General features: G+C 36.4%; 1 protein-coding gene across 1 annotated transcript in view; it reads left to right on the top strand.

Moving 5' to 3' along the window:
• Window positions 1-11,529: 11,529 nt before the first annotated feature.
• The window catches only part of LOC118851098 (cadherin-related family member 3-like), a 132,098-nt gene continuing 118,055 nt past the window's right edge, over window positions 11,530-25,572 (top strand). Inside the window, exons 1-6 of the mRNA XM_036760650.1 lie at window positions 11,530-11,563; window positions 12,685-12,852; window positions 13,814-13,984; window positions 16,920-17,014; window positions 19,823-19,945; window positions 24,727-24,830. Coding sequence (XP_036616545.1) covers window positions 11,530-11,563; window positions 12,685-12,852; window positions 13,814-13,984; window positions 16,920-17,014; window positions 19,823-19,945; window positions 24,727-24,830 — 695 coding nt within the window. The remainder of the gene's footprint in view (window positions 11,564-12,684; window positions 12,853-13,813; window positions 13,985-16,919; window positions 17,015-19,822; window positions 19,946-24,726; window positions 24,831-25,572) is intronic.

Below are 25,572 nucleotides of genomic sequence, written 5' to 3'. Positions count from 1 at the left end.
ACCAGATTGTCCAAAGGGTCCCTAAAATAAAAAACATTAAAACACCTGTCAATAGGACTGAACCAGCCTCTAACCTGTGGATGGTCAGAGGCGAACAGAGCAGGCTAGAGACACGATAGTCAGGAACCAAACAGAAGTTTAGTTTCAAAGTGAGGGAATGGCTTGCAAGCAAAGACATAGATTAGACACATGTGGTGGGGCCCTGTACCTAGTAGGGGCCACATTCTGATGTAGCTAAACCTCGATACTTATACCAATGGCTATGTAGTGAACTGTAGCCATGACAATGAGGGATAACAGCAACAATGAGACAAGTTTGATTCATAGCAGGACCTCAAGACCATAACATGGGTACTTGTCCAGTGCCAGTCTGAGCTCAGAGAACACCTGGTGCTCCGTTAAAGCAATACAATAATTCTGTGATTTTGCCAGAGTGTGAGATCATCCAGAGAGTGAGTGCAAAGGACTGTTATGCCAAGCACAGGGCACAGTTTGCTTGCTCGGCCTTAGCTATAGAAAACAGGGCGTCTCCTACTATGTTGACACATCCTAGTACAATGTAAAGAGCACCGGTGCTTAGAATAAACAGACTTGGATTTCAGGTTCTAATTCTGATTATCTCTAGATAATGTAATTCTGGACAAGTGTGTCATCAAAGTGTGTAAAATGGGGATGTTGCAAATACTTTGTGGTGTAATCATGAGCTATCTTTTTCTCTTTTAGTTAATTAATGTTTTTTAGTTTACAACACTTAGTTCTACAAGTTCTTGAGTTCCAAATTTTCTCCTCCCCTTCCTGACCCCCTCCCCCCAAGATGGCACATGATCTGATATAGGTTCTACATATACTTTCACGTTAAATTTATTTTCTCAATAATCAAGTCGTAAAGAAGAATTTTAACCAATGAAATAAACCATGAGAAAGCCGAAACAAAACCAAAAATTAAATTAAATTAAATTTTTAAAAAAGAGCACAAATAGTTTGCTTCAATATGCATTCAGACTCCGTAATTCTTTCTCTGGATGTGGATAGTCTTTTCCATTGTGAGTCTTTTGGAGCTGTCTTAGAACCTTGCATTGTTGAGAAAAGCCAAGTCTATCAAAGTTAGTCATCACAGAAGCAATGTGTCTGTGGTTGTGTACAATGTTCTCCTGCTTCTGCTCCCTTCAGTCATCATCAAATCATATAAATTTCTCCAGGTTCTTAAGAAGTCTATCTGATGAGCTACCTTTTTGACTGAAATCTTATTCACAAGAATATGTGAGAGCATAGCTAAACTTGTATATAAGATGTTGCTAAAATAACTAACTGAAAAAATTTAAAAATGTAAAACATCAACTTGATCCATATGAGCCAATTAGTGCAAGTCACTATTTTTTACAGAACTGATATGTACCTTTTATGTAATGTAGACATATCCTCATAAGAGAAGAATTATTTTGTACTTCATTTGGTGAGTGCCAAATCACACACATTGCTCCTGAAAGAACTTTAAAATAATGAAGTACTGAGGAACTTCATACTTTATGTAGACAACAGGGATTTCAAATACGAATTAACAAATGATCAGAAGGAATAAATCCTCCCTCCCCCCATTAAGTATTCCTTTCTTTCTCCTTTCCCTAACCACAACCTATGCATACACTTTTCAAAGGATGACTAAGTGATGATTGCCTATTGGTTGCATTGCTTTTCTTCCAGAAGTTGATCAGTCTTAAGATTTTAAGTTCATACTTTCTGAAATGTTCTGGGAATTTTCATTTTGAAAGGTGCAAACTAAAAGCAGAATGTTAGTCCCACTAGAATAAAATGGATAGTCCAGAAGAAGCTTATAAATAAGTGACAGTTTCTATACTAACCAAAACCTTTAAGAAGAGTTTCTGATTTGGATGAGGTTCACCATGTCACTGAATTCTCCACAGTTATGTGGGCTGTGTAATAAATGCTGAAACACATTGAGAATTGTTCTATTTCCTCCAAGGGCTACTTAAGGCATCAGTTCAAAAGATTTTCAGTTACGAAAGATCTGTATATTTTCAGTCAAGCAACCAGAATGACTCATAGTGTGAGTAATAGAGCAACCCCTGTCCTCCCCCATCTTTGTCTCTATTTTCTTTTACCCAGACAGAAAGAATATTCTATCGGGCTTCTTTTTTCCCTCCTATCTTTCAGTTAAATTCAATCTGCTTCTTCAAAGCTTACTTTGATACTTACAATACCTGGGGTTGCCTAATACTATAAACATCATTTTAGAATGCGGGGGGGGGGTGTGGAGAAGAGGGAGAGGGAGAAGGAAAGAGAGAGGGAGAGAGGGGGGGACAGGGAGAGGGACAGGGAGATGGAGAAAGAGAGAGAAGACAGAGAGGAAGGGGAGGGTCAGGGAGGGAGAGAGGGTAAGAGAGAGAGCGAGAGAAACAGAGAGACAGAGACAGAGAGAGAAGGGGGGAGGAGAGAGAGAAGAAGAGTGGGAGAGAGAGAGAAAGAGAAACAGAGAGACAGAGACACAGAGAGAATGTTAAGTAAGTAATGAGATGTGAATAAAGAGGCTTATATAACTGAATCTCCTACTAAATAACTGGGTTACTTCATTCTCCTTACAAGCCACTGTATTACTCAAAGATGAAAACTATCAGCACTACCTAAAGTGACCTATACCCACTGCTGAAATTCTGGGCTCCAACAGACTTAGCTGTAATGGAGAAACCCTCTCAGGAAATTTTTCTTTGGTCTACATCCTTTCCTCAGTGACCTTCAGCTTTTTAAAAAAGAAACAAAAACAAACATGGCAAATAGCTCTCACCCCCAGCTCCCAACATGCAAACACTCAGGTATACAAAACATCAGTTACGGGAAAGGCTAGTTTTTTTTAAACATGCCCCTGCAAAAAAATACTCTCAAAGAACTATCCCATAAGTTAGTTCAACTCCCTAACACTCATAAAAAGTAATAACTTGGTTTTGTTAAGGAGTCAAGAAACTCTCCCCCTCTGGTGAGCCTCACCTTTCCAAGGACCTAAGCAGTTTTCCAGACATACAGTTCTGCCACACGTCACTGACCCTGGATCTCTATACGCCTTGTGATAAGACTGTAGGGGTTGCTTGGTCCAGGTTTGCTCTTTCTCATTTTGGCTCAATGATTCATGAGCCTCAGTTAAGGCCCCCACAGCTCTATGTACCCCTGCGTCATTCCACCATTAAGGCCATCCACTTTCATCCATGGAACTGTGTAGTTAGCTACCTGGATGGGCCAATAGTTTTTTACACCTGTCTCCAGGGAATCCAGTCTGTTTTTTCTGTATAGGTTTCCTCTATCTCATGTGACTGTTCTGTCTCCAGTTCTCAAGCCCTCTAGGGTGCATGTGTAGCCCTGTGTTATTAAAGGTCATGCCTAAGTCCAAGTACAATGTGTATGAACTAGAAATGAACTTCAATATTGTGTCAATGAGGGAAGAAATGCCCAGGACATACCTTGTCAAAGAGCTAACCTTGTCCAGATAATTTTACACCCTGTTCAGAGAAATGCAGGGCTCCTCCTGGGACACTGGACATATGTCCTACTTAAAAAAAATATTCAGATAATTTGTCACCAAACACACAGGTCCTGTCTTGTATTCCATTCTTATAGTTTTTTGAGCTCAGAAAGAATCTGATATCATAGGATCATAGATTTAGAGCTAGAAGAGACCTTAGAGGTCTCCTAGTTCAATGTTCTCATTTGAGAAATGAGAGGATTTAACACAAATAGGTTAATTAATTTTCCCAAAATGAAACAAGTAGTAATTGGAACAAGTGTTATTTCTACTGCACCACACCACCTCATAGTATCAGCAGTACTATTCCTTACTACAAAGTAATTGGCATTTTATTAGTAACCTCCGGAAATGTGGGGCAAAAAAGATTTAAATGAAAACATCTCCAATGGTAAAGTTTGACACAAGGACACGTTTGTTGAAGAAGGCCTTTTTGTTGCATGTAAAAGCACAGCACAGGAGCAGACATGTACTCTGCCAACTCAAAAAGTCCACCTCTACAATTTTATGTGAAGAACCATGGACTATTAGATTTTCAAGGGGCTCCTAAGTGCATCTCAACCAACATCCACTCCTTTAATGCACGAATGCTATCTCGAACATCCGTGCTGGTCATCCAGTCCCATGTTGAATCCCTCTATCCATACAATACTCCTTCTCTAAATAATTAAGTTTCAAAGATTTAATTGTTAGGATGTTCTTCCTTACATTCCATTGAAATGTACTTCCTTGTAACTTATACTGTACTTATCGATCTTTTTTCTTTGGAAAAGAAAACCGTGTGGTAAATAAGTCTAATACCTTTTCCACATGGCAGCCCTACGATATTTGAAGACAACTATTATTTACAAGATGTCTACCACATTAGTATATAAGCTCCACAAGTACTTTCGTGCCTTTGTCTTTGTGTGTGTGTGTGTGTGTGTGTGTCCGTCCTGCCCTTAGCAAAGTGCCAGTTACAAAGCAAAAGCTTAATAAATGTATGTTGATTCATTTGATTAATACTGCCTAATTATGCTCTCATTCATGCTAAACATTCCCAGTTTCTTCAGTGGATCTTTGGTAGACTTGGTTTATAGTACTCTTGCCATTCTGCTTACCTAACTCTGGATACATTCTGGTTTCCAACATGCCTCTTACAACGTGGCACCCTGAAACTAAACAAAATACTCTAGATGTCATCTGACCAGATCAGGGTACACCGAGAGCACTACTCTCTCTTTCTAGAAACAGAACTCTACTAATAACATGCACGGTCATATTAGCTCTCTTCTTTGGCAACAGTACAACATTAGCAACATGTTGAGTGTGTATTAGTGAGCTAAATCCCCTAAATCTGTTTGCCTAGTCAGGTTTTCCTGATTATATAATTTGATTTTTAATAATGAATTGACTGTATGTTTACTCAGGACCACAGGCAGGAATTTTATTAATGGGTTCCCCAAAATTGTTATAGGGCATTCTATGTTAGGAGGCATAGAGCTTACTCCATCTTCTTTCTAACAATGATAATGGCTGGTTGAACTGCCAGTCATCATCAGCCCAATTTTTTTTTGAAAAAGTTAATTGTTAATTAGATACTGATTTAGACAGTAGACTTGCCTTTCTCCTCTCCCATTTCACTGCCACCCCTCCTCAACCCTACTTCTATTTCCACATAAGAGGATGGCTTGAGGCCTAAGAATGCTAAAGTTGTATAGCAGCTCCAGAAATGCCACAGCAAGGCCAACTACTTAATCCTCAAACTATTTACCTTGCGTTTTCCCCTTCACCTTTTACATAAATAGGTTGAGCTACTTTCCAGCTGAGGTTCTGGCATACTGCAAGGTACTTTATCAATCTTGCCATCAAAGGACCCAGTATGGTCATGAGCGCTGCAGTCATATCTATTAAATTTCTACATGTTAGAGTCAACCATCTTTCCAGACTTTCAAAATCATTTTGGATAATGACATCTATCCCAATTAAAAGTTTTCCCCCAGTTCTGTGTTGTTTTTCTGATGTCATAAGCATACTATTTATGTCTTCATCCAAGTTATTAATATCAATCAGAATTCTTTGGGGTTATGGTCATCCAACCAGTCTTTGAATCCACCTGGTTGTATCACCAGCAAGTCTCCTTTTTTATTTTTTCCACAGAATACGTGACACTTTGGAGAGGCAGTTTGGTATAGTGGAAAAGATTCTGGAGCCGAAGTCTAAGTGACCTGGATTCGTACCTTGAATATGACACTCTTAAGTGTGACCAGGGTCAAGTCACTTGACCTCATCATGCTTCAGTTTTATATAAGCAAAATGGAAAGAATATTAATTGTAATCTCTTTCTCACAGCCATATTTTGAGGAATGAATGAGATTATTAACATAGAGCACTATGGAGCCTCCCTAAAGTCAAGCTACACTATAGTTATAGCACTCCGCAGAACTACTAGCATACTATTCCTATTGCCAAAGGTAATAAGATTAATCTGAAATAGTTTGCTTTTACTTAATCCATGTTTATTCCTAATAATCACCTTTCTTTTCTAAGGCCTCACAAACTATTTAATGATTTATTTTAGAAAGCTGTCAAGGGTCAATTTCAAGTTCACAATATTTTTAAGTTCTGAATTCTCTTTTCACAGCTTGTTCAGGATATTTGTCTGTTTTTAGTTGACTAGCATTTCTATTGTTATTTTTATAATGAAGCATCCTAAGAAAACTGAAAAAAAGGAGGCAACTTTAGCATTTAAGTCAAATGAATAGAGATTAGATCCGTACCCTATTTGGACAATAATGTTTGCTTTGCCATGGAAGCATCTATAGGAACATGAATACCTTGCTACAGTGGCTTTCCCCATTGCCTTTGCTGTTATTTACATGACAAAGATCTGATTTTATTGAGGTTTCTCAATGATGTTTAATCTGTGCCAAATAGTGCATATTAATGTCCATCTGAACAAACCACACTCAAAATGTGTAGCCTACTTGGATTAAAACATAGACCTCAAAACATCTAATCCGTTGTTAATTTTAAGTAGAAGACCTTATATTCAACAACTTCATTGACTAATCCTCCCTTTTAAAAAATTCTTTATTGAACTTAAAAAAATACTGCAATATTTCATGATATAGTGCCATACCATGTGGGTCACTATATCTGACAGCCCATGCAACATTCTGTACCCAGTTTCCAACTTGATAATGAAAAGATAAAGAAGTATTTTATCACCTATTGTATGGATGTATATATGTATATAATGTGAGTCCAGGGGCCTTTTATTCTTATTTTCATTTACATTGTAATAATCATTGTGAATACTGTTCTACTGGTTCTATTTTCTTTGCTACAAATCAATTTGAACAAATCTCAAGTAAATTTCACTTAATGTCTCATATTAACTTTTTTTTGCAGTATGATAATATTCCATTACACATATATACTATAATTTGTTCAGACATCCTCAAATTAATGCTTATGCTCCATGTTTATTTTTTTTTGTCTTTTATCTTTTTTTTTTTGGTCAGTCAAAAGTGTTTCTATGATGAATCTGGTGTATGCGGGATTAATGACCTCCCTTTAATCCCTCATTTCAAATTTTTCATTACAATTTATGTTCCAGTAGTACTCAATTGTACTATGGAGACCATATTTATTTAAATAATATAAAATCTTCAGCCCATGGTAGAGAAAGATGCCAGTTGATAGCATGTGTCCTTTGAGATGCCTATGTTCAGGGAAAGTTTCTCACCTAAACATTGCTTCTTCACCGGCATCTAGTCAGTATTTAATAAATTTGTTTAATTGAACTGAATATTGTGGGTGGATTACAATAAGCCAGATAGATAGACAGATAGACAGACAGATGGATAGTACCAATGGTACACATATTTAGGATAGTTACCTCTGCTTACATAATTTTTATATTTGCCTGCAGGTAACTGCCTTGCAGACCAAATAGCCAGAAATCAAGTTTAATGTAATCTTCTGTGTGATTAAATTCATGACCTAGACTTGTTTGCATTATAGATATATAAGACAGAAGATATACGATATAGATTTTCTTACTACATATCCATATGAATTTGTTCATTGTAGAACCCCGAACCTTTCATTTAAAGATATGTCCTACCCCCCCCCAAATTGTTTGGTTGGGGTTTTTTTTTTCCATTTTCATTGCCACCATTCTAGCTCCTTATTATTTCTTACATTTATCATTCAATAGCCTTTAAATAGTCTTCCAGACAAGGACTTCTGTCCAAGAAAGTTGCCTGAATGGAGACAAGCTGCCCACTTCCTTCACAGTAATCCTGCAAACACCTGAAATTTGCATTAGAAGAAACCCAAAAATAGACTACAGTAAGTGACCTCACTTCTTCCACCCCAGAAATATACAAAATGCCAGTCAGCCCCTTGCCAATAGCCTGACAGTAAGTACCACCCTTAGGCCTGGCTGGGGCACGCGCTCCTGGCTTTGGAAGACCACTGCAATAGCGGTTCCTCACAGCCCCAACTGCTCCCCCCAACTTGAGGTAAAGACACCCCCACCAACCCTCATTTTAGGGCAGGCTGTTCCCTAGACCTTAGTCTGGTGCCTATGGGGTTGCTGAGAGAGAAGAATTCCTAGATATCCTTGGTCCCCTGGAGCTTGGGTCCGGGAGCGTGGCTAAATAGCCTCCTCCAGGGTCTTCATGGGCTTCCACCGTGACCTTTGCGGGGCCCTGGGGGAAGTTGTGGGGACCCGACTCTCCAACTGTACCCTCCCACCTCCTCTGGGATTGGCGGTGGCGAAAGAAGGTTTTTTTTTGGGGGGGGGATGGAATGCAGCCCTTGTTTGCAGTGCCCACCAATAGCAATGAGGCCTGTACCCTACCTGAGCCCTCAGAGAACGGCCTACCTGCTGACAGCAACCCTGGGAGCTGGACACTGCAGACGCAAGCCTGGACTAACCACTGAGTCAGATTGGGGAAAAAGCCACAAGCACTCAGTCCTTCCACGTGGGCTCCTGCTGAAACGGACCTGCGCCCCTCGGGGTAGCTTGAAGCCCCGCCCACGCCCCTGGACCCCAGGAACACTCTTCACGTGCTTCACTTGTCCATAAGCAAATAGCACCTCTTCTCCACCCATTATTCTAGATATATATAAATAAACCTGTATAACTCATATGGTCCCATGAATTCTGTAATGCCTTTAAAATGAAATGGTATATATAAACAGCAACTCCCTACCACTTTGCAAAAAAAAAAAGTGTGGAACCCCCACACCCCAGTAATAGCCCTGCTCCTAGCAAAAGTGGGTGCTGAGCTAAACAAAACAGAAACCAAGTCAGACCAGACACAAGTGTGATTGGTAGGGTTCTGTTTCCGGAGACTGTAAGAACTGAAGGCCTTCAAAAAAGCTCCAGGCAGGCAGGTCAGAAATTCCCAGGGAGGGGCATGGACCAGAGCAGTATGGCCCCCTTCAAATACGGACGGCCCAGGCCAAGAGACTCCAAGGTCCTTCCTACCCTGTACCGAGGTACCATAGAGGAGTCTGAACATCCGGTGCTTTCAAACTCAAATAAGAGGGTACGATTGGGGGAGGGGCTAGAGGCCAACACAAGAACCCAGAAGAGATCCGAGGAGTCTGGCCCTGGAACAAAGCCCCAGTCAGGAACTGAATCTGGAGAGCTGAGTAAAACTATAAATTTCCTGTCTCAGTTCCCTCCTCACTCTGAGCCATCCCACTTACTGATATCAGAGTAATTGTCCCCAAATGTACCTCTGACCATAGCACTCTGTTATTTAACTCCAGTGGTTCCTGATTTCCTAAATAAAGTCCAGGCTCCTTATGCTGGCACTTAAGGTCCATAATCTAGCCCCAACACACCTTTTCAGCCTTTCACTATTGTCCAACACACACCATAACATCCATAAAAATAATTGTTTTTTTTTTTTCCCTCAAGCACACCCTGTGCTTTCATGAATGCTTGGAATTCTATTCCCATTCATTTCTGAGGAGTCACTCCCCCTCCCATATCAGAATCCTGCAAGACCCAGTTGGGATGCCACATCATTAAAGGCATTCCAGCCGGTAGTAATATCTCCTTGCTCTTAAATCCTGTCTCACTTTGTGCCTGTGTTATGACACTTAAGACACATGCCTTGTATTCTAGTTTATATCATCTATTACTGAACTGCAAATTTCTTAGGCTAGAGATTAGGCTTTATTCATCTTTGTGTTACCCATAGGTCTTCCTCTAGTACTTCATAATAAATTTGTGTTGAATGAACAAATAAATTGATTTTGGAACATAGTCCTAAAACTATCATCAGCTCAGGGCACTTATCTCTCCCATAAGGGGCTCCTATTCAGGACTCAGATGAGATTTGATTCTGGGGGAGTCTGACGCACCCTCACTCCCACCCCCAGATCAGAGCAGGCTTCCCTTCCATAATTTCTGGCTCATTATAACCCTTCCATACCTGGAGGAGGAACTCCTGGAAAAATCTCTTAAACAAAACTTAAATTCAGTTCATGTCTAGGGTCTCCTCAAAATGGAGTATGTTGCTTTTAGAAAAGTTACTAAATGTACAAAATAGTAGGTGACATATATAAAACAGCTACTTTTTCCTTCTACAACAAAAGAAATACTTCAAACAATAAAGACTCACAAGCTCTCACTGACAATTTTAAAACATGAAGCAGTAACCCAAAACAGGGCATTCAAAGGAACCCATAAACATAAAGAAAACACATGAGATACTCAAAGGACTCATAGAAGCCCATCATTTACATTATACTTTCTGGGTAGGTAAAGACCCCCAGGAGACTGTGGTCCTGCTGACAGATTTCACTTTCACTGCAGTCTGCTCTCTTCAAGGAGCAACTCACTCGAGGTCCATTTTTCTGGCCAGCCAGACATAAGATGGATAGGAATATGGGCCAGCTCATCCTCCTGGCAGTGGTCATTTTATTCTCCAACAATAGTAGAGCTGCCAGTAACCACTAATGCTGGAAACTTCAACTTTCAGGTCTCTAATGTTTAGTCACCTTTGCTTAGGGAAAGAAAGGTAAAGCAGAAGAAAGAGGAAGATAGGGTCTTGAGATCCAGCCTGAGGGTGTCCTAGTCAATACAAGCATCATGTGCATTCAGCCATTGAAGCTGGTCCTGCAGAAAGGGAGGGCTGAGTCTGAGAAAGATCTGTTGTTTTGGAGAGAGAGAGAGAGAGAGAGAGAGAGAGAGAGAGAGAGAGAGAGAGAAAGAGAGACAGACAGAATCAGGCCTCTTACAAATTGACTGAATGGGTTGCTTTTGCTGGCTAAGTGGTCAATCCTTGTGACAAAGAATATATCCTTACCCACAGAGCCAGAGCTCACAATCCCTGTTACATATCTTTAAATGCATTCATATCTTTAAAAATCAAACTCTACTTCACTTAAAAATGCATCTTTTTCACAGTTGAAAAAGCATGGGATTTGAATTTAGAAAATCTGGATTGAAAATTCAGCTACTTACTATTTATGTGAATTTGGGTAAGTTATTTAACCTCTTTGGGCCTCACTTTTCTCATCTATAAAATTAGGGAGTAATATTTAATGATTCTAATTCTAAATATGAGTTTGTAAACCTATGAGTTAAGAAAAAACAGGTTGGCACTAATTAAAAGAAAATCATTGGTTTCTCCCTCTCCTATTTTCTCCCTCTCCTATTCCCTCCCCCCATTAATTACAAAAGTTCTATATTCTAAAACTCAACTCTAAAATCTTCTTTTATTAAACTGAAGCTATATTACATCTTGGCATTGTTGAGAGCCATCATCACCACCTATGGCTGGAAAAAAATAACAAAAACCTAGCAACAGAAATATGACCTGTGTGTATAGTTCTTTGGGGGGGGAACGTAACTAGATTTACTATTGTGTAAAAACATGTTGACTTGTTGGCTTAATTTGAATACAGATTAAATAGGTACAAATAAAGTGGGAGAATCTGTTAGAGAAACATTGTCCTTGTGAGCAGTAGCTGAAGAAAGTCTGAATATGAACATCTTTAGGACTCTTTTAATATGCTCAGGTAGGGTTGGGTTTAGCTTTTGGAAAATTATAATTTGTAATAAATAATATTGTAATAAAACTTTTAAAGGAAAAAAATGATGAATTTGCATTTAAAAAGAAAGCCAGATTTTTTTTATGTGATCATATTAATGTGTTAGAATATTTAAGTCATTTTCTAATAGATATGAATGAATTCCTTAATGTGTTTTAAAGGAATTATAATGTTTTAAAACAAAAAATTAGTAATGAGTACTAAATTCATGGAAGTGTTAGCAGGCTATTTTCTATAATACTTAAGAATCCTTTCACATAAGAATATTTTATGGATTTCAATCACTAGTTACTTTTTAAAATTAATAGGAATTGAGAAATTACTAAAAGGCTATAAGTATAGGCTAATGTCATCATTCAATTCCTCAGCATCTGGTCACGTGTTGGGTCATTCTCTTCAGATTTTTGTCCTACCTAGTAAATTGAGTAGTCTTAGAAATGACATTCAAACATGACTGTTTCTGTTCTTAAGCATATACATGGAATATTGTAAGAAAAAAAATCGTTAATGATGATTATACTAGAGTACCTATAATTGGTTATTAAAAAAATAATGAAAATAATTTAGTGAAGTTGAAAATAAAAAAGAATGATATTTGTGTGATTTTATGCATAGCATTGTAGCCTTAAAGCTTGAAGGAATTTCCAGGTAAAAAGTTCTTAATTATAGTTAATTATATGCAATAATTACAAAGTACTAATTTTATTCTAAAAAAGATTAAAATCTTATCTTATGCTGGCATTCAAATTCTTTACCACCCAGCATTAAATCAGGTATAAAAATGAGCGCCCATTATCTTCTGTTACCAAGTTCACTGACTCCATTTGCTTTTAAAGGCACTGTTAAATTGGACTGTTGAAACTAATATCTATCATCAGGTCTGCTCCGATGATACCTATTCTAATACAACCTACTTTAGTACTGAATAGAATAGAATAATCAACCTTTACATTGTTTAGGGAGAAAACTGAGTTTTATTATTTGGTTTTAGTAAAAAAAAAAAACAGTTTTCTTTAAAGAAAACAATAGAAATGATACTTTACAATATTTTTGACAACTGTTCAGAAGACTTTTCTTTCTATGTTCAGTATTTTCCAAGGTTACAACAGAAATCCAGATTTTAATTAACCCTGTGAATTTGCCTGAAAATATGCCTCCTGGTACACAACTAAGTCGAGCTTATGATAAAGATGTGGTCGGAAAGCCAGATGCATATCATTTTTTGAATAAAACAGATGAATTTATAATTAATCCAGGTATTAATTTTAAATACTTTATTTAAATTATTTATATACTTTATTATTTAGAGTATACTTGGTATGTCTACCTTCTGTGTGTATATGTATGTGTGTGTATATATATATATATATGTATATGTGTGTATACATATATACTTTACAAGGACTTCTCTAGTATTTAAATTTACTTATCACAACTCATTTGTATGATAGTTGCAAAAATGCAACACCACATTTCTGGCTTTGTTGAAAAGCAACTATGAGAAATAATTCCAAAGTTTCAGCAGGAGAAGGGGACAGGGGTGAGACAAAATGATATTCCAGGATTGCATACTTTGGTCAATTAAATGACATAGAATGAAGCAGGAAATTATGTTGTTTTTTTTTCTCTAAAGAAAGAGATAAAGGATTCCCAAAATGTATTTACAGCTAAACTTTAAATAAGAATTAAATGATAATACTTATTGAAGAATTATGTTCTTTAAATAAAGAATTAAATAATTTTTTTCCTTTAAATATTGGATTACCCAGTTTGGGCAGTCATGGACCATTGTTGGTTTTCTGTTATGTCTGATTCTTTGTGACCCCATTTGGGGTGTTCTTGGCATTTCCTTGTCTAGCTCATTGACATGAGGAAATGAGGAAACAGAAGCAAACAGGGGTCATCCCAACCTGTTGGAACGAGTTTTGAAGGGAATATTTTGAAAGATTATATGATCCAATGGAGTATTTTAAACGAATGTTTTCCTTGAGAACTTAATGGGTTTATGCATCTTTTATTTTGTTTGTTTTCTGCTGTAAAATATCACTAGCTAGCTTTATGTTTCTGGACAAATTATGTAGCCTCTTTGGATCTAAGTTTACATATTTCTAAAATGATGGAGCTGAATTAGTTGCTATTTATGGTCCCTCTCAGGTCTAAAAATACAAGATCCTCTACGTATTGAATATATAAAAAGCCTGTTTCTATATTCCTTAGATTCTGGTGTGATCACAAGCACCAAAATTTTTAATTTTGAAACGGATCCAAGAAGGTTCCTGTTCATAGTTGATACAGGAGGAATTATGAGGCATGTTTTGACAATCAATATTATTGATTTACCTGAACCACCAGACTGTTCTGCTGATCCTCAGTTTTCTTCAGGAACAGGTAAAGAAACATACTTTTTATTCGATAGCTTTCTGGAGTAGGGAATCTCAGAGATGAAGTATTGAGGTTGAATATAGAGACATTTGAGCAATAAAACAAAAATTTTGGAGGGTAGTGAGACATTTACAATATATGAGCTTAAAATGTGTGCATATAATTAAAATTCCAGTCTGTGTCCCTCAGGTTAGAGAAGAGGCATGGAAAAGAACAGTAGGAATCCTTCTGTAGAATAAAATGGGGGCACAGAATATAGAGAAGAGGAAGAAATGTGAAGTTGAAATATGAAAATCCTGTTAATCTCAAAAATCCATTTATATCTGTAGTTGCTAAATGAAACATTGTGAACATGGTCTTGAGTATCAATACCCCTTTTCAGAACAGGTAGAAATTTAGGACATTCTGCTAAAGCTGGGTGGGGTGGGGGGTGGGGGGGGGAGATACTTTCAACTCTGTGGAAATAAAACTCTTCCCATTGTTTCTCATAGGGGAAAAGATTTCTGATACCTTTCATTTGGAATGTGGGAATAAATGATAAATATTTTCTATAATTTAATTTAGCAGTTTAGCCATTTTAATTCATAAGGTTATGTGTGCGGCCTTTTCCCCCAAGAATATCAGGGTCAAGGCTATTTTTGCAGTAAACAACTGAGGGCTTATATTCATGTGGTAAAATACATGTTGAGTTCAATGTTGCTAAGTTCTATTTATTTGTGTAATATTAAAGACGTGCTAATTGGCCTACAGTGGTTGAATGTCAGGTTCACAAGGGGGCCCATGCTTGGGATCCAGACTTGCTGTCTGATCAGGTTGAGCCCTGAGGGATCTTGGCTTCTAATGAGAAGAGAACTCAGTCACCTTTTCTCAAACTTTTCTTCTCATTAAAGCCGTGCTCCATTGCCCCAAGGGCAAACTGCTAAAAACTTAGGTTTAGGCTGATATCTAGGGTTTCCCGGAAGATATTCAATGAAGAACCTAATTAAAGTTTGGGAAAGGTTTACTACACAAAAATAAATGTTAATGGAAATTCAAGACCCATAATACATATTGAAATAACAATTTAAAATAAGATTTGGTAAGTTAATTTATAATTACTATTACATTCTCTTGGGAGACTGAAACTTAAAACTCATTAGAATATAAAGTAGTTTTTAGCACTGACTTTTTCTATTACCTCAACTTTGCAACTTCCAAACAACTCCTTGCATGTGTATTTTGCGAAAATGGGTCAGGCTTGGACTGATCCTTATTTATTGGGGGTGGGAGATGAGGGGGGAATACTCATCTGCCTAAGATTAGTAAAGTATAAACAAAAACCAACCAAACAAAAAACCTATGCCAAACCCAGGCTCGGGCTTGCCTAGACAAGACATATGCTGAAATGCCATATGCTCATACTTGCATAGCTATCAACCTGAAAGAGTAGGAAAAGCCATCTTCCCCCCTACTCCATTGTCAAGATGGTCTTAAGGAAGCCATGATGTAATTTATAGCCAAAAGGGAAGAGAAAGCTGACTGTGAAGTTGCTCCATTTGAAGCATCTACTGAACCAGCATCTTTTCTTGCTTAGCAGTCAAGAAGGGGACTTATTCATCATTTCAAAGTACAGACTCCTTAGCTATGTGTCATAAATGGCCAGGAGCAAGCCCCAAAGTTCCCATGTAGTGGAGCAAAACCAGCAAGGACAAGTATAGGCATGCTCTATGGGATATCCTATTTATTACATTTGTTTTAGGAACATTTCTTCTGCTGCTTATTTTCTTCTTTCTTTTTTTTCTTTCTCACTTGAGACCATATTTCTGTCAATAGTAGGAGATAAGGATAGTCTTTGTTGAATTACTTTAATTTGGTTTCTCACTTTTCTGTAGAATAGTAATTAGTTTCAAGCTTGGGACTGTGAATAAATTGCTGAACTTGGAATAAGATTAGGTTTAATTCCTTCACTAGGCACTTAATAGCTGTGAGACTCTGAGCAAGTCACTTAACCTCTCTAAACCTCAGTTTCATCATCTGAAAATGGGAACAAAAATAGAACCTACTTCACAGAGTATTCTGAGGCTCAAATTACACACACACACACACACACACACACACACACACACACACACACACCTTTCTATCTATCACTCTATTTAGGGGAAAGATTTGTATCATAGTTAGATTTTATCTGGAATTTGAAGGAAGCCAGGAAAACCAAAAGATCAAGATAAAAAGGTAGACCAAGATTGAAAAAAACTTGGGTGGGGGGAAGGTACAGTAAGAAGAATGAAGGAAGAAAGGGATCACTTTATAAAGGGACTTGAATGGCAGAGGATTTTGTATTTGATCCTGGACAGAGAGCCACTAGAGTTTATTAAATGGACATACTCAATAGATGACTTGGTGACATAGTGGGACCTGTGTTTAAGGAACATCTCTCTGGAAGCTGAATGAACTGAGGATGGATTGAATGGGGTTGGAGGGGAGGGGCAGATTTGAGGAAGAGAGACAAGCCAGCAGGGTACTGTAACAGTCCAGGCATATGGAGACGAGGACCTGTACCAGGGTGGTGACACTATCAGGGCAGAGAAGGAGGCATTTCAGACAAATTTTGCAAAAGAGAAATCAACAGGCTTTGGCAACAGACTGGGTATAGGAGGTGAGATATAGGATGACACCTAGGTTGTGAGCCTGGGGGAATGGGAGAATAGTAATATCAAAGGAACTTTTAAAAAACATTATTTTTATACCTCTTCTAGAAATTTTAAAAGACAATCTAAAAATGTAAATGTAATCAATTAAATGAATATCTAAGATATCTTTAAAAATCTGTTTTTTAAAAAAATTTTTAAAAGTTAAGTGAACTCGAAATTGGAATTAAAAAAATATTGTTTCTTATAGTGCTACCAAGTGTACATTATGAAAAATTTAATAATAGCTATTTATTTTTGCTTTACAGCTACTGTAGCAATTGATGAGAATTATCCATTATTTCAGTCCATCTACAGAGTGATGGCCACAGATGAAGACTTTGCAGATAATGGTAGATTAAAGGTACCGTACATATGAGTCATGTTATGAGAACTAGGTTATGCAGCTCAAATATAGTACTTTACCTCAATGGTATTTTAAAAGATGAATTGCAAAGCTCCAACTATTCTTTAAGTATGAAGTCCTTAGTCTGCACTTCTGGTCAGCAGCATTCAATTTGAAAAGATTTAGTTCATGAAAGTGATAAGCCAATAAAGTGTGTGTTATGAATCTGCTGAGATTGTAAAATGAGGAGAGCAGAGTGAGACTCTTTTTCTACTTTCTGTGCTAACTTAGGAAGAAACAATATTAGAAGATAACATTTTCTGGATGTTTTGAAGGAAGTGGTATAATTGTCTTTCCAAATATGAAAAACAAAACAGTTTAATGCTGAGGCAAAATAGGGACCTTGCCTTTCCCATTCCATTTCTAGAATTTTAATTGTCTCATTTATTATTATTAATTTATTATTTTTTATTATGACCACAGGTATATTATCAGTGATGACTCCATTTACTGTTTACCAAATGTCTTATAGTTATGTACTTGAGTATCTCATAATTCATCATTGTAAAATCTTATAGAGGCTTGGGAAGGAAAACTCCTCTATTAGAACACTGTCACAGATGGTCTTCAGGCTATATCAGACTAGGAAATATATACTTTCTCATATATGTTCATTTTCAGCACCCATAGAAATAGTAAGATACTAGTGTTTTTATAATATCCATAGTGTGAAGAGTAAAGGCATATTCACTGGGCATTATAAAGATACAAAAATAAACTTTTTCAGAGTTGTGAATCCTAAGTTCTATTACTAGCTTTGCACTAACTAGCTATGTGACTATCTGGACCATTCTATAACAGGTTCTTAACAATCCTTGTAGTTTCCTTTAAACATATCTAAATGTGGACCCATTTTCTGACTTAAAAGAAATATTAAACGTACTTGGTCATACATAAATGTTACCAAGGTTTCAAATATTTAAGACCTGTCTGATAATAATTTTGTCAGGATAGGATAAGAATTGGTTCTGTTATTTAATTGGTCTTCGGAAATCCTGGATAAGGAAACATACAAGCTTGTTGGCATCTTCTCTGCAAATTAATAGTCATAGAGAATTGCTTGGGTCAATAAGAAGTTAAATGACTTTCCCAGCGTCACATAGCTATTATGTGTGAGAGGTGGGACATGAACCTAGGTCATTCTGATTTTGGGGCCATCTTTCTATCCATTATTCCATAATGCTTTTAGATTTATCAGTATACTTTTTTTAAATCAATCCTTTAATTTCTTGGAGAAGGATAGTGCCCTGGAAATTAGCTCCCATATTGAAGGACATCATTTTTGTTAAATAAAATTAAGAGATTAAATGGAATAAAATTACTTGATAGCAAAAATAGCTTTAAGGTGACAATAAATATATTGCTTTAAGGGTTGCAAAGTGCTTTACATATACCATCTAAATTGATTCTCATGCCAGTCCGATTCCTGTGATTTTGAAAAACAAACAAAAAAGCTTACTCTTAGGATCATTGACCTAAAATTGTAGGGGATCCCAGAAGCTACCTAGTTCATCCCCTCATTTACGGTAGAGAAAACTGAGGCTCCAGCAGGTTAAATGATTTGCCTAAGTCAACATCAGAAAAGGGATTAGAATAGAGGTTGTCAGCTACAGATTCAGTATACCTTCCTTTTGCATTAAACATTTACTAGAGCAGCATGAATTGATTGATCATTTGGCATTTTAGGAGGTGGGAGCTAAGCAGTAAAGAAATGTCTTAGAGAGAAGGGTGAAGAGTTATATATGATCTAGATAAGTCTATATGTTGGGGTGGGAGTGCAGTTTATGGAGGAAGTCTTGATCTGGTATTTTTTTTCAGTGGAGAGCAGTCTTGGTGAAGAAACTCCTCATACCAATGCAGGTTTTCATCATTTTCAATGCAATCTAATCTTGCCTGGGGAACAGAGATATTAATTGGCTTGTTAAGTGTCACTTAAACAAGAAGTGACAAAGATGAGACTTAAAACTAGGTCTTTTGACTCTGACGGTGGCTCAACTTGTGCTATCCTCTTCTGTTATGCGTTTATGAAAATTTAAAATTGAATTATATTCCTGCTCTCATTGTCATGTTACCATTTTAATTCTTGAAACTTAAACTATCTTGATATTTAAACTTAAGCTGTTTAAAAATAGCCCGAGTTTTTGTACCCAATCTCATCTCTTTTGGCATTAGTGTGTAGGTAGCACTGTTGTATGGAAGAGGGATTAAATTTATCCAGTGTGGCTTCACAGGGTAGAATCAGGATTTCGCCTCACTATAAGGAAGAGCTTCCCAACAATTTGAGGCATCAAAAAATTGAATAGTTTGTTTTCTAAGGTAGTTAAAAAACCTGACATTGTAAGTGTTCATTCAGAAACCGAATGGCCATTTTCTCGGATGTTGTAAAGGGGATTCACAAATCAGTAGGAAATTGGACTTAAACTTTCCCACTCTGAATTTCTTTTATACTAATTCAAAATGTTTTTGGATAGAGACTTTGACAAAAGTAATAGTAACTTGTTCCAGACATGATGTCAATTTCTAAAAACTTGAAAGCATTTTAATTGTGTTGAAAAACTTCATTGATAAGAGGAGTTTCCTCTCATTATACCTCTCAAAATAATATAAGCTTGTAGCTCTATTAACTAACTAAGCAAACTAACTAAAGACTGAAATTAATCAGTTTGAAACTAATATTGTCTAAATAATCCTCAGTCGCTGGAGCAACATATGATTCAGTGCTCTTCCATTCCTTTGATGGTGAGTAATACACTTTTTCTTTTATAGTATTCAATTGAAACACAGTCTTCTGGACCCAAGAATGGAGCAAACTGCTTTGGTGTGGATCCTGTGACTGGTATTGTTAGTCTGAGATCTGAAGAATCCCTGGACTTTGATGCAGGATATCATGTAATTAAAAAATAACATTGTTTGGTTTCCTTTACTTTTAACAAAAATATTCTTCTGTCATGAAGCTTTAAAGATTATTTAGATCTGTTCCCTTCTTTTTTTAAAAAAAAGTGAACTTCAAAGAAGAAACATTTATTTAAAAAATTAGATAATATACACAGATGACTAATATAATTATTCATCTACTTAATATCCAAGCCTTATTAAGGGGAGTACTAACATACAGTGAAAAGTTTGCTGGCTTTGGAGTCAGAGCTTCAGAGTGGGAGAATTTTAAAGTCAGAGAATTTTAAATGCTTAATAATCCTCTATTTCAAGCCCTTTATTGTATAACATGAGGAAACAGGGGCCTAGAACAGTCTTGTAACCTCCTCAAAGATATATAAACTGATTAGTGGTAGAACAGGAGTAACACCCAGGTCTTCTTTTTCACATTCCAGTAGATGATGGCCTAAGAATATAATCTGGCAATAGTAAGCAAGATGTCCATGGGAAAGGGCATGGACTGAAAGAAAAGAGGATAGCTGGGTAGCTTTTGTAGTAATCAATCAAAAATAAATACAGCAAGACCTTAAATTCTCTTCATCTTTCACAATGATACAGTCTGGTGTCTGCCAAAGTCTCATGGATCCCTTTTCATCAAGTTTGCCATCATGATCATTTATTCAGTTAATCAGCAGATGGGAGAAGGAAAAAGGAATAAGCATTTATGAAGCACCTACTTTGTTTTAGGCACTGTGCTAAGTGCTTTTCACATATTATCTCATTTAATCCTTGAAACAGTGCTGTGGTCTAGGTACTATTATTATCTCCGCTTTGCAGTTGAGAAAACTGAAGCAGAGTTTAAGTGACTTACTAAGGGTCCCATAGCTAATATATATCTGAAGTGAATTTGAACCCAGCTCTTGCTGATACTAGGCCCAGCACTGTGTTCACTATACCACCTAGATATATTAAAGTATTTCACAATAGTTGTCTATAGCACGTGTCAGACATTGTGCTAGATACTGGGTTTACAAAAAAACAAACATGAAATAATTTTGCCCTCAATGAGCTTATATTGTATCAGGAAACACAGTATATACTTCTTATATAAGTATATGCAGAATGTATTCAAATTAAGGGCAAGGTATTTTGGGAGGGAGGCCAGCAGCAGCATGGGAAACAGGAAAGGCTTCAGGAAGAAGATACTACTTGAGCTGAGTTTTGGAGACACAAATAATTCCAAGGTATGCATACTGATCAGTTTCATGAAGGTATCATGTATATTTGAGTGAAGGATTATTGATGGATCATGAAGTACTTTTTTTTAACCTTTTCAGAGTATTAATATCAGCTCCCTAAGATATCATACAAAATGATCAGTCAATGTTTTTAAGCTTGTTTAACTTTTAGCAAGGATTTCCTCAGGATTTAGAGACTTTGGTCCAGCTGCTCTTCCTAATTTCATTTTCTCAAGTGCCATTCATTTTGACTTAGACATATCACAGTACACCAGGGACTAAGAAGTGAGCGTCCAAAAGTGGTGGTTATACTGTCAGGAATCAAAACAGATTGTGATAGAAATAGTGACAAGTCTGTTTCATTTTGTACCTACTTTTTGTCCTCTTTCCAGTTTCATCTATGACTCCTTATGGGATGATGTAGTTAGATGGATGTCTTAAACTTGGTTTTGCTTCCATTAATTTTCACTGTTTAATGAGGTGATACTGTTTGTAATCTTCTACCAACTTCCATCATAGTGTTTTATCAATGAATTTGTCTTTGAAATTGCCCTTATATATGTATATAATATATATATAATTGCCCATATATATGTATACACACACACACACACACACAAACACACACACACACACACACACACATATATATATCATGCCTCTGTACTTGGCAAGGAAATCAAGTGTTTGCTGGTTAACCTTGCTTATGGACTTTTTTTGCAGCAAAAAGGTAATAAAACATTATTAAAACACAGCCTCATTGTAAATGATCAATAAATGCTTTTTCATTTACCCATTCTTTTCATTTCTCATCTTATCATATTGATGACTCATTTTGAATGGGTCACATTAAAGCTTTTATATATATATTTACATATATAAAATATATTTACTATATAAATATAAAATATAAATATATATATATACATAATACTTTTATGTAGTATCTTTATTTCACCTTTATCTCTTTTAATTAGATTTGGATTTAAATTCTTTGTTCTAACTAGTAGATGATTTGCTTGCACAGAGACAACTGATTCTGATACTGCTCCCATATCAGTAATTATCATTTTTCTCTGCAAAAATAGTTTTATTAATTGTAATGATATTTGCTGCTTGTCATTTTCTTCCACAAAAAAAAATCATGATGCAAAGATATGCTTCCATAATGTTTACAAGATGTTAGTCTCTCTTTGTTTCTTAAACTTGACCTGTTTTTTTCAACATTTGTATAGCTGTCTTCCCCTGAGCCTATCATTCCATTAATATCAATATGGAAGGTCTCAAGTTCTCCTTCTAATTTTTCTACCTGTTCATCCTTTGCGGTCAATCTTGATGTAGAGACTGCAATTATTTTTGCTGTTATTTGTTTCCTTGTTTTATTCCAATCTGCAGATCAGTTGTTCCCGTCTCCAAACAGGAGGGCCATAGTTCCATTCCATTGCAACCTATATTGTCTTTTACTTGAATTTATTATAACCGTAATGGGTATCAATATTGATATGACTGAGTTCTTTCAACAGCATGTCCATGCATTGATTCATGTTCAGAAAAGTTCGTATTTAGACTATCAACAGTTAACGTTTCTAGTTTATCCTAGGACTATGTACTTCTTATGACTTTCTGCCTCCCTTTCCATTATTCTATCGTGATCACTGTGGAATCATAGTATTGAGGGCCATCGTTTGTTTCCCTTTGAATCTTGAGTTGCCATGGCCAAAAATTTCATCACCTTGTAGCTATATTACTGGTGATGAATAATTCTATTAATTAAACAAGTCCTCATACAGAAGATTTAGTCAGTTGTTGGAACCATACTGTTATTTTTAAAAAAGTAAGAGAATATAAGGGCAATAAACATGTGAAAGAAGAAAAGCAAGGAGCACACAAGGAGTATAGCTACAACTTATTTTCCTCAGTTGCTGTCCTTTAGTCTATAAGAACAAACACCATGAGTCTGATGCGGGGGATTGTATTTAGCCATCTTCCAAGATAGTGGTATTGATTATCATGATTTTCAGAATCTTCCAACTAAAAGTGGTTATTGTAGAGTAGGAACCCTGATCCTTTGCTGCCTGGATGTTTGTGGAAGCGGTCGCAAAACTGATATTTTCCCTTCATTGATTGTGACCCCTTTCTCCCACCCTACTCCCACTATACTTATCCTATTCTTTGAGTTTCCATAGTATCCCATTTACTATTGGCACAAAGGAGATACGTCTCTTTGCTGTGTTCCTTAAATAGTAGATATCTCTGGTTAGGGAGGCCTCTAGACTGTGCTACTGTTGTAAATGACAAGAAATTGGGGTATTAGTTCAGACTGCTACTGGTGATATTGACTGTTTAAAACTGCATTTATCTGAGAGTCTATCTTCCATTCTTCTTATGTCTCAAGGGATGAGACATTCAGAGGAAAAGGCAGAGAACTGATTTTGTAGATGCATGCTGAATTCAGTTCATTCATGTTAATTTTGGGATGATGGCAAGATATCTAAACTTAAAAAGTGTTATTATAGGCAATTTAAGATATAGAACTTGAGTGCTGGTGAAAGGACAATGCCAAAGATAGATACTTGTGAGATATCTACACAGTAGTGCTGTGTATAGCTCTAGTCATAGATGAGCTTACTAATTGAATAAGTATATTCAGAGAATTTCAATTAGTTGGTGGTACTTAATGTTTTGTTGCAGAGAATGTTGAATCTGGCCAATAAGATATTTGGTAACATTTAAAAAAGCAATTTCATTAGTGTTCAGAAGCTAGAGCATACTAGATTAAGAGAATGAATGGAAAAAAAATGGGCATGAGTGGTTTAGATTTCTCCATCTAGGAGTTAGAGATTTTGGCAATGAAAGGAAAGGAAGCTGTGTTTTGTGAGAAGAAAACAATGACCTTAGTTTTATTTTCAAGGGAAAAAATAACTGATAGACTAATTTATCTTAAGGTGAGAATGTCTCAGTGTGCTACTCTTAATGAATTTACACTTCAAAAAAGAACACACTTGAAGGAATCCTTTCTAATGCAAAGAAATAATCCTACAATCCTTAGAATTTTGAGGATTGTAATAGGCTAATGGTGAAGATATTACGGAGGGAGTGGAACTTCTTAGAACTTCTCAAATCATATCACATAGGTGACCACCTGTTCTGTCTCCTCATAAAGCTGGCCTCTCTGTGGCAGTTGACATCAACCATTCTGCTTTGCCAATCGTTTGAACACAGACTAGTTTGAGTTTATGACTGAATCTGGAATTCATTCCCTTTCTTGTCCAGTTTCATCTCTTTTCAGGGCATACTGCCAAGGCATACAGATCTTTGAGTGAAATTTAATGGTGTATCAAATTAGGTGAGTCTGAAATTTATAACTAACCAAGTTAACTACATTTAGAAGAGAATGGTTGTATTTCTTTCAACTGTCCAAAAGTGCAAAAGGGCAGAGCTGACTGAAAAGGCAGCTGCAGAAATTGTGACACAACTGATTTCTGATAGATGAAAAACCCCTAACAAATTTATACATTACCAGTTTTTCCTAAAGAGTTTTCATTTTTTTAAAAACAGGTATTCCAACTTTCACTAAGGGCAACAGACACAACAGGTCTGTTCTGCCAAGGAACACTAACCATCATGATCAGAAATGTAAATGATGAGAAGCCTCAATTTGAGTAAGAACATCTACTTCCTTTTAATTTTTACAAGATTAAGTAATGATCATATTTCAACATTATTAACTGATTACTTAAAATAGTTATTATTACATGTTATTGTGTTATAAATGTATTCATGGGAAAGAAGGAATTTCTTATTGGTGGTCATCCAGGTTGCATCTCCCTTGTCCAATGGAATGCAAAATTCTTGAGGGAACAACTGCTTTCGTTTTTGTCTCTGTATTTTCTGCACCAAAAGGAATATAGTAGGCATGTAATGACTGTTTCTTAGAAGGAGTTGAAAGCAAATGAAACATTTTTTGGGTTGAGGATAATAAAAGGAAAATTTAGAAAGTTTAAATAATCTGCCTCAGGTAACCCAGACTATACTCCTAAGCTGCAGAAGAAAGAAAAGATTGGCTCAATTAAGCAATTATTATCTCAACATAATACCTTACTTTGGCTATGGAGTTCTGAACTAGTATGCCTTTATGGTGGTTTCAGTAATTATAGAGAGATCAAGGAATGGTGGAGAGAATTCTGGTCTTAGAGTAAGGAAGAGCTGCATTCAGATCCCACCTATCCTCTCTATTCCTGGGACTGGTCTTATTGATGTCCAAAACCCCTTCTAGTTCTCAATCCATGATTCTTTGAACTCCTCAGAGTAAATCTGTATTAATTCAATAAATATTTTTGGATACTTATATTGTGCTGAGTACTTTGGGGAATAAAAAATGACACAGTATAACTATAACTTATC

The sequence above is a fragment of the Trichosurus vulpecula genome, chromosome 5 (assembly GCF_011100635.1).
Source record: "Trichosurus vulpecula isolate mTriVul1 chromosome 5, mTriVul1.pri, whole genome shotgun sequence".
NCBI classification, from domain to species: Eukaryota; Metazoa; Chordata; class Mammalia; order Diprotodontia; family Phalangeridae; genus Trichosurus; species Trichosurus vulpecula.
The sequence above is the reverse complement of the archived record's forward strand: the minus strand, read 5'-3'. Positions and strand labels throughout refer to the sequence as shown.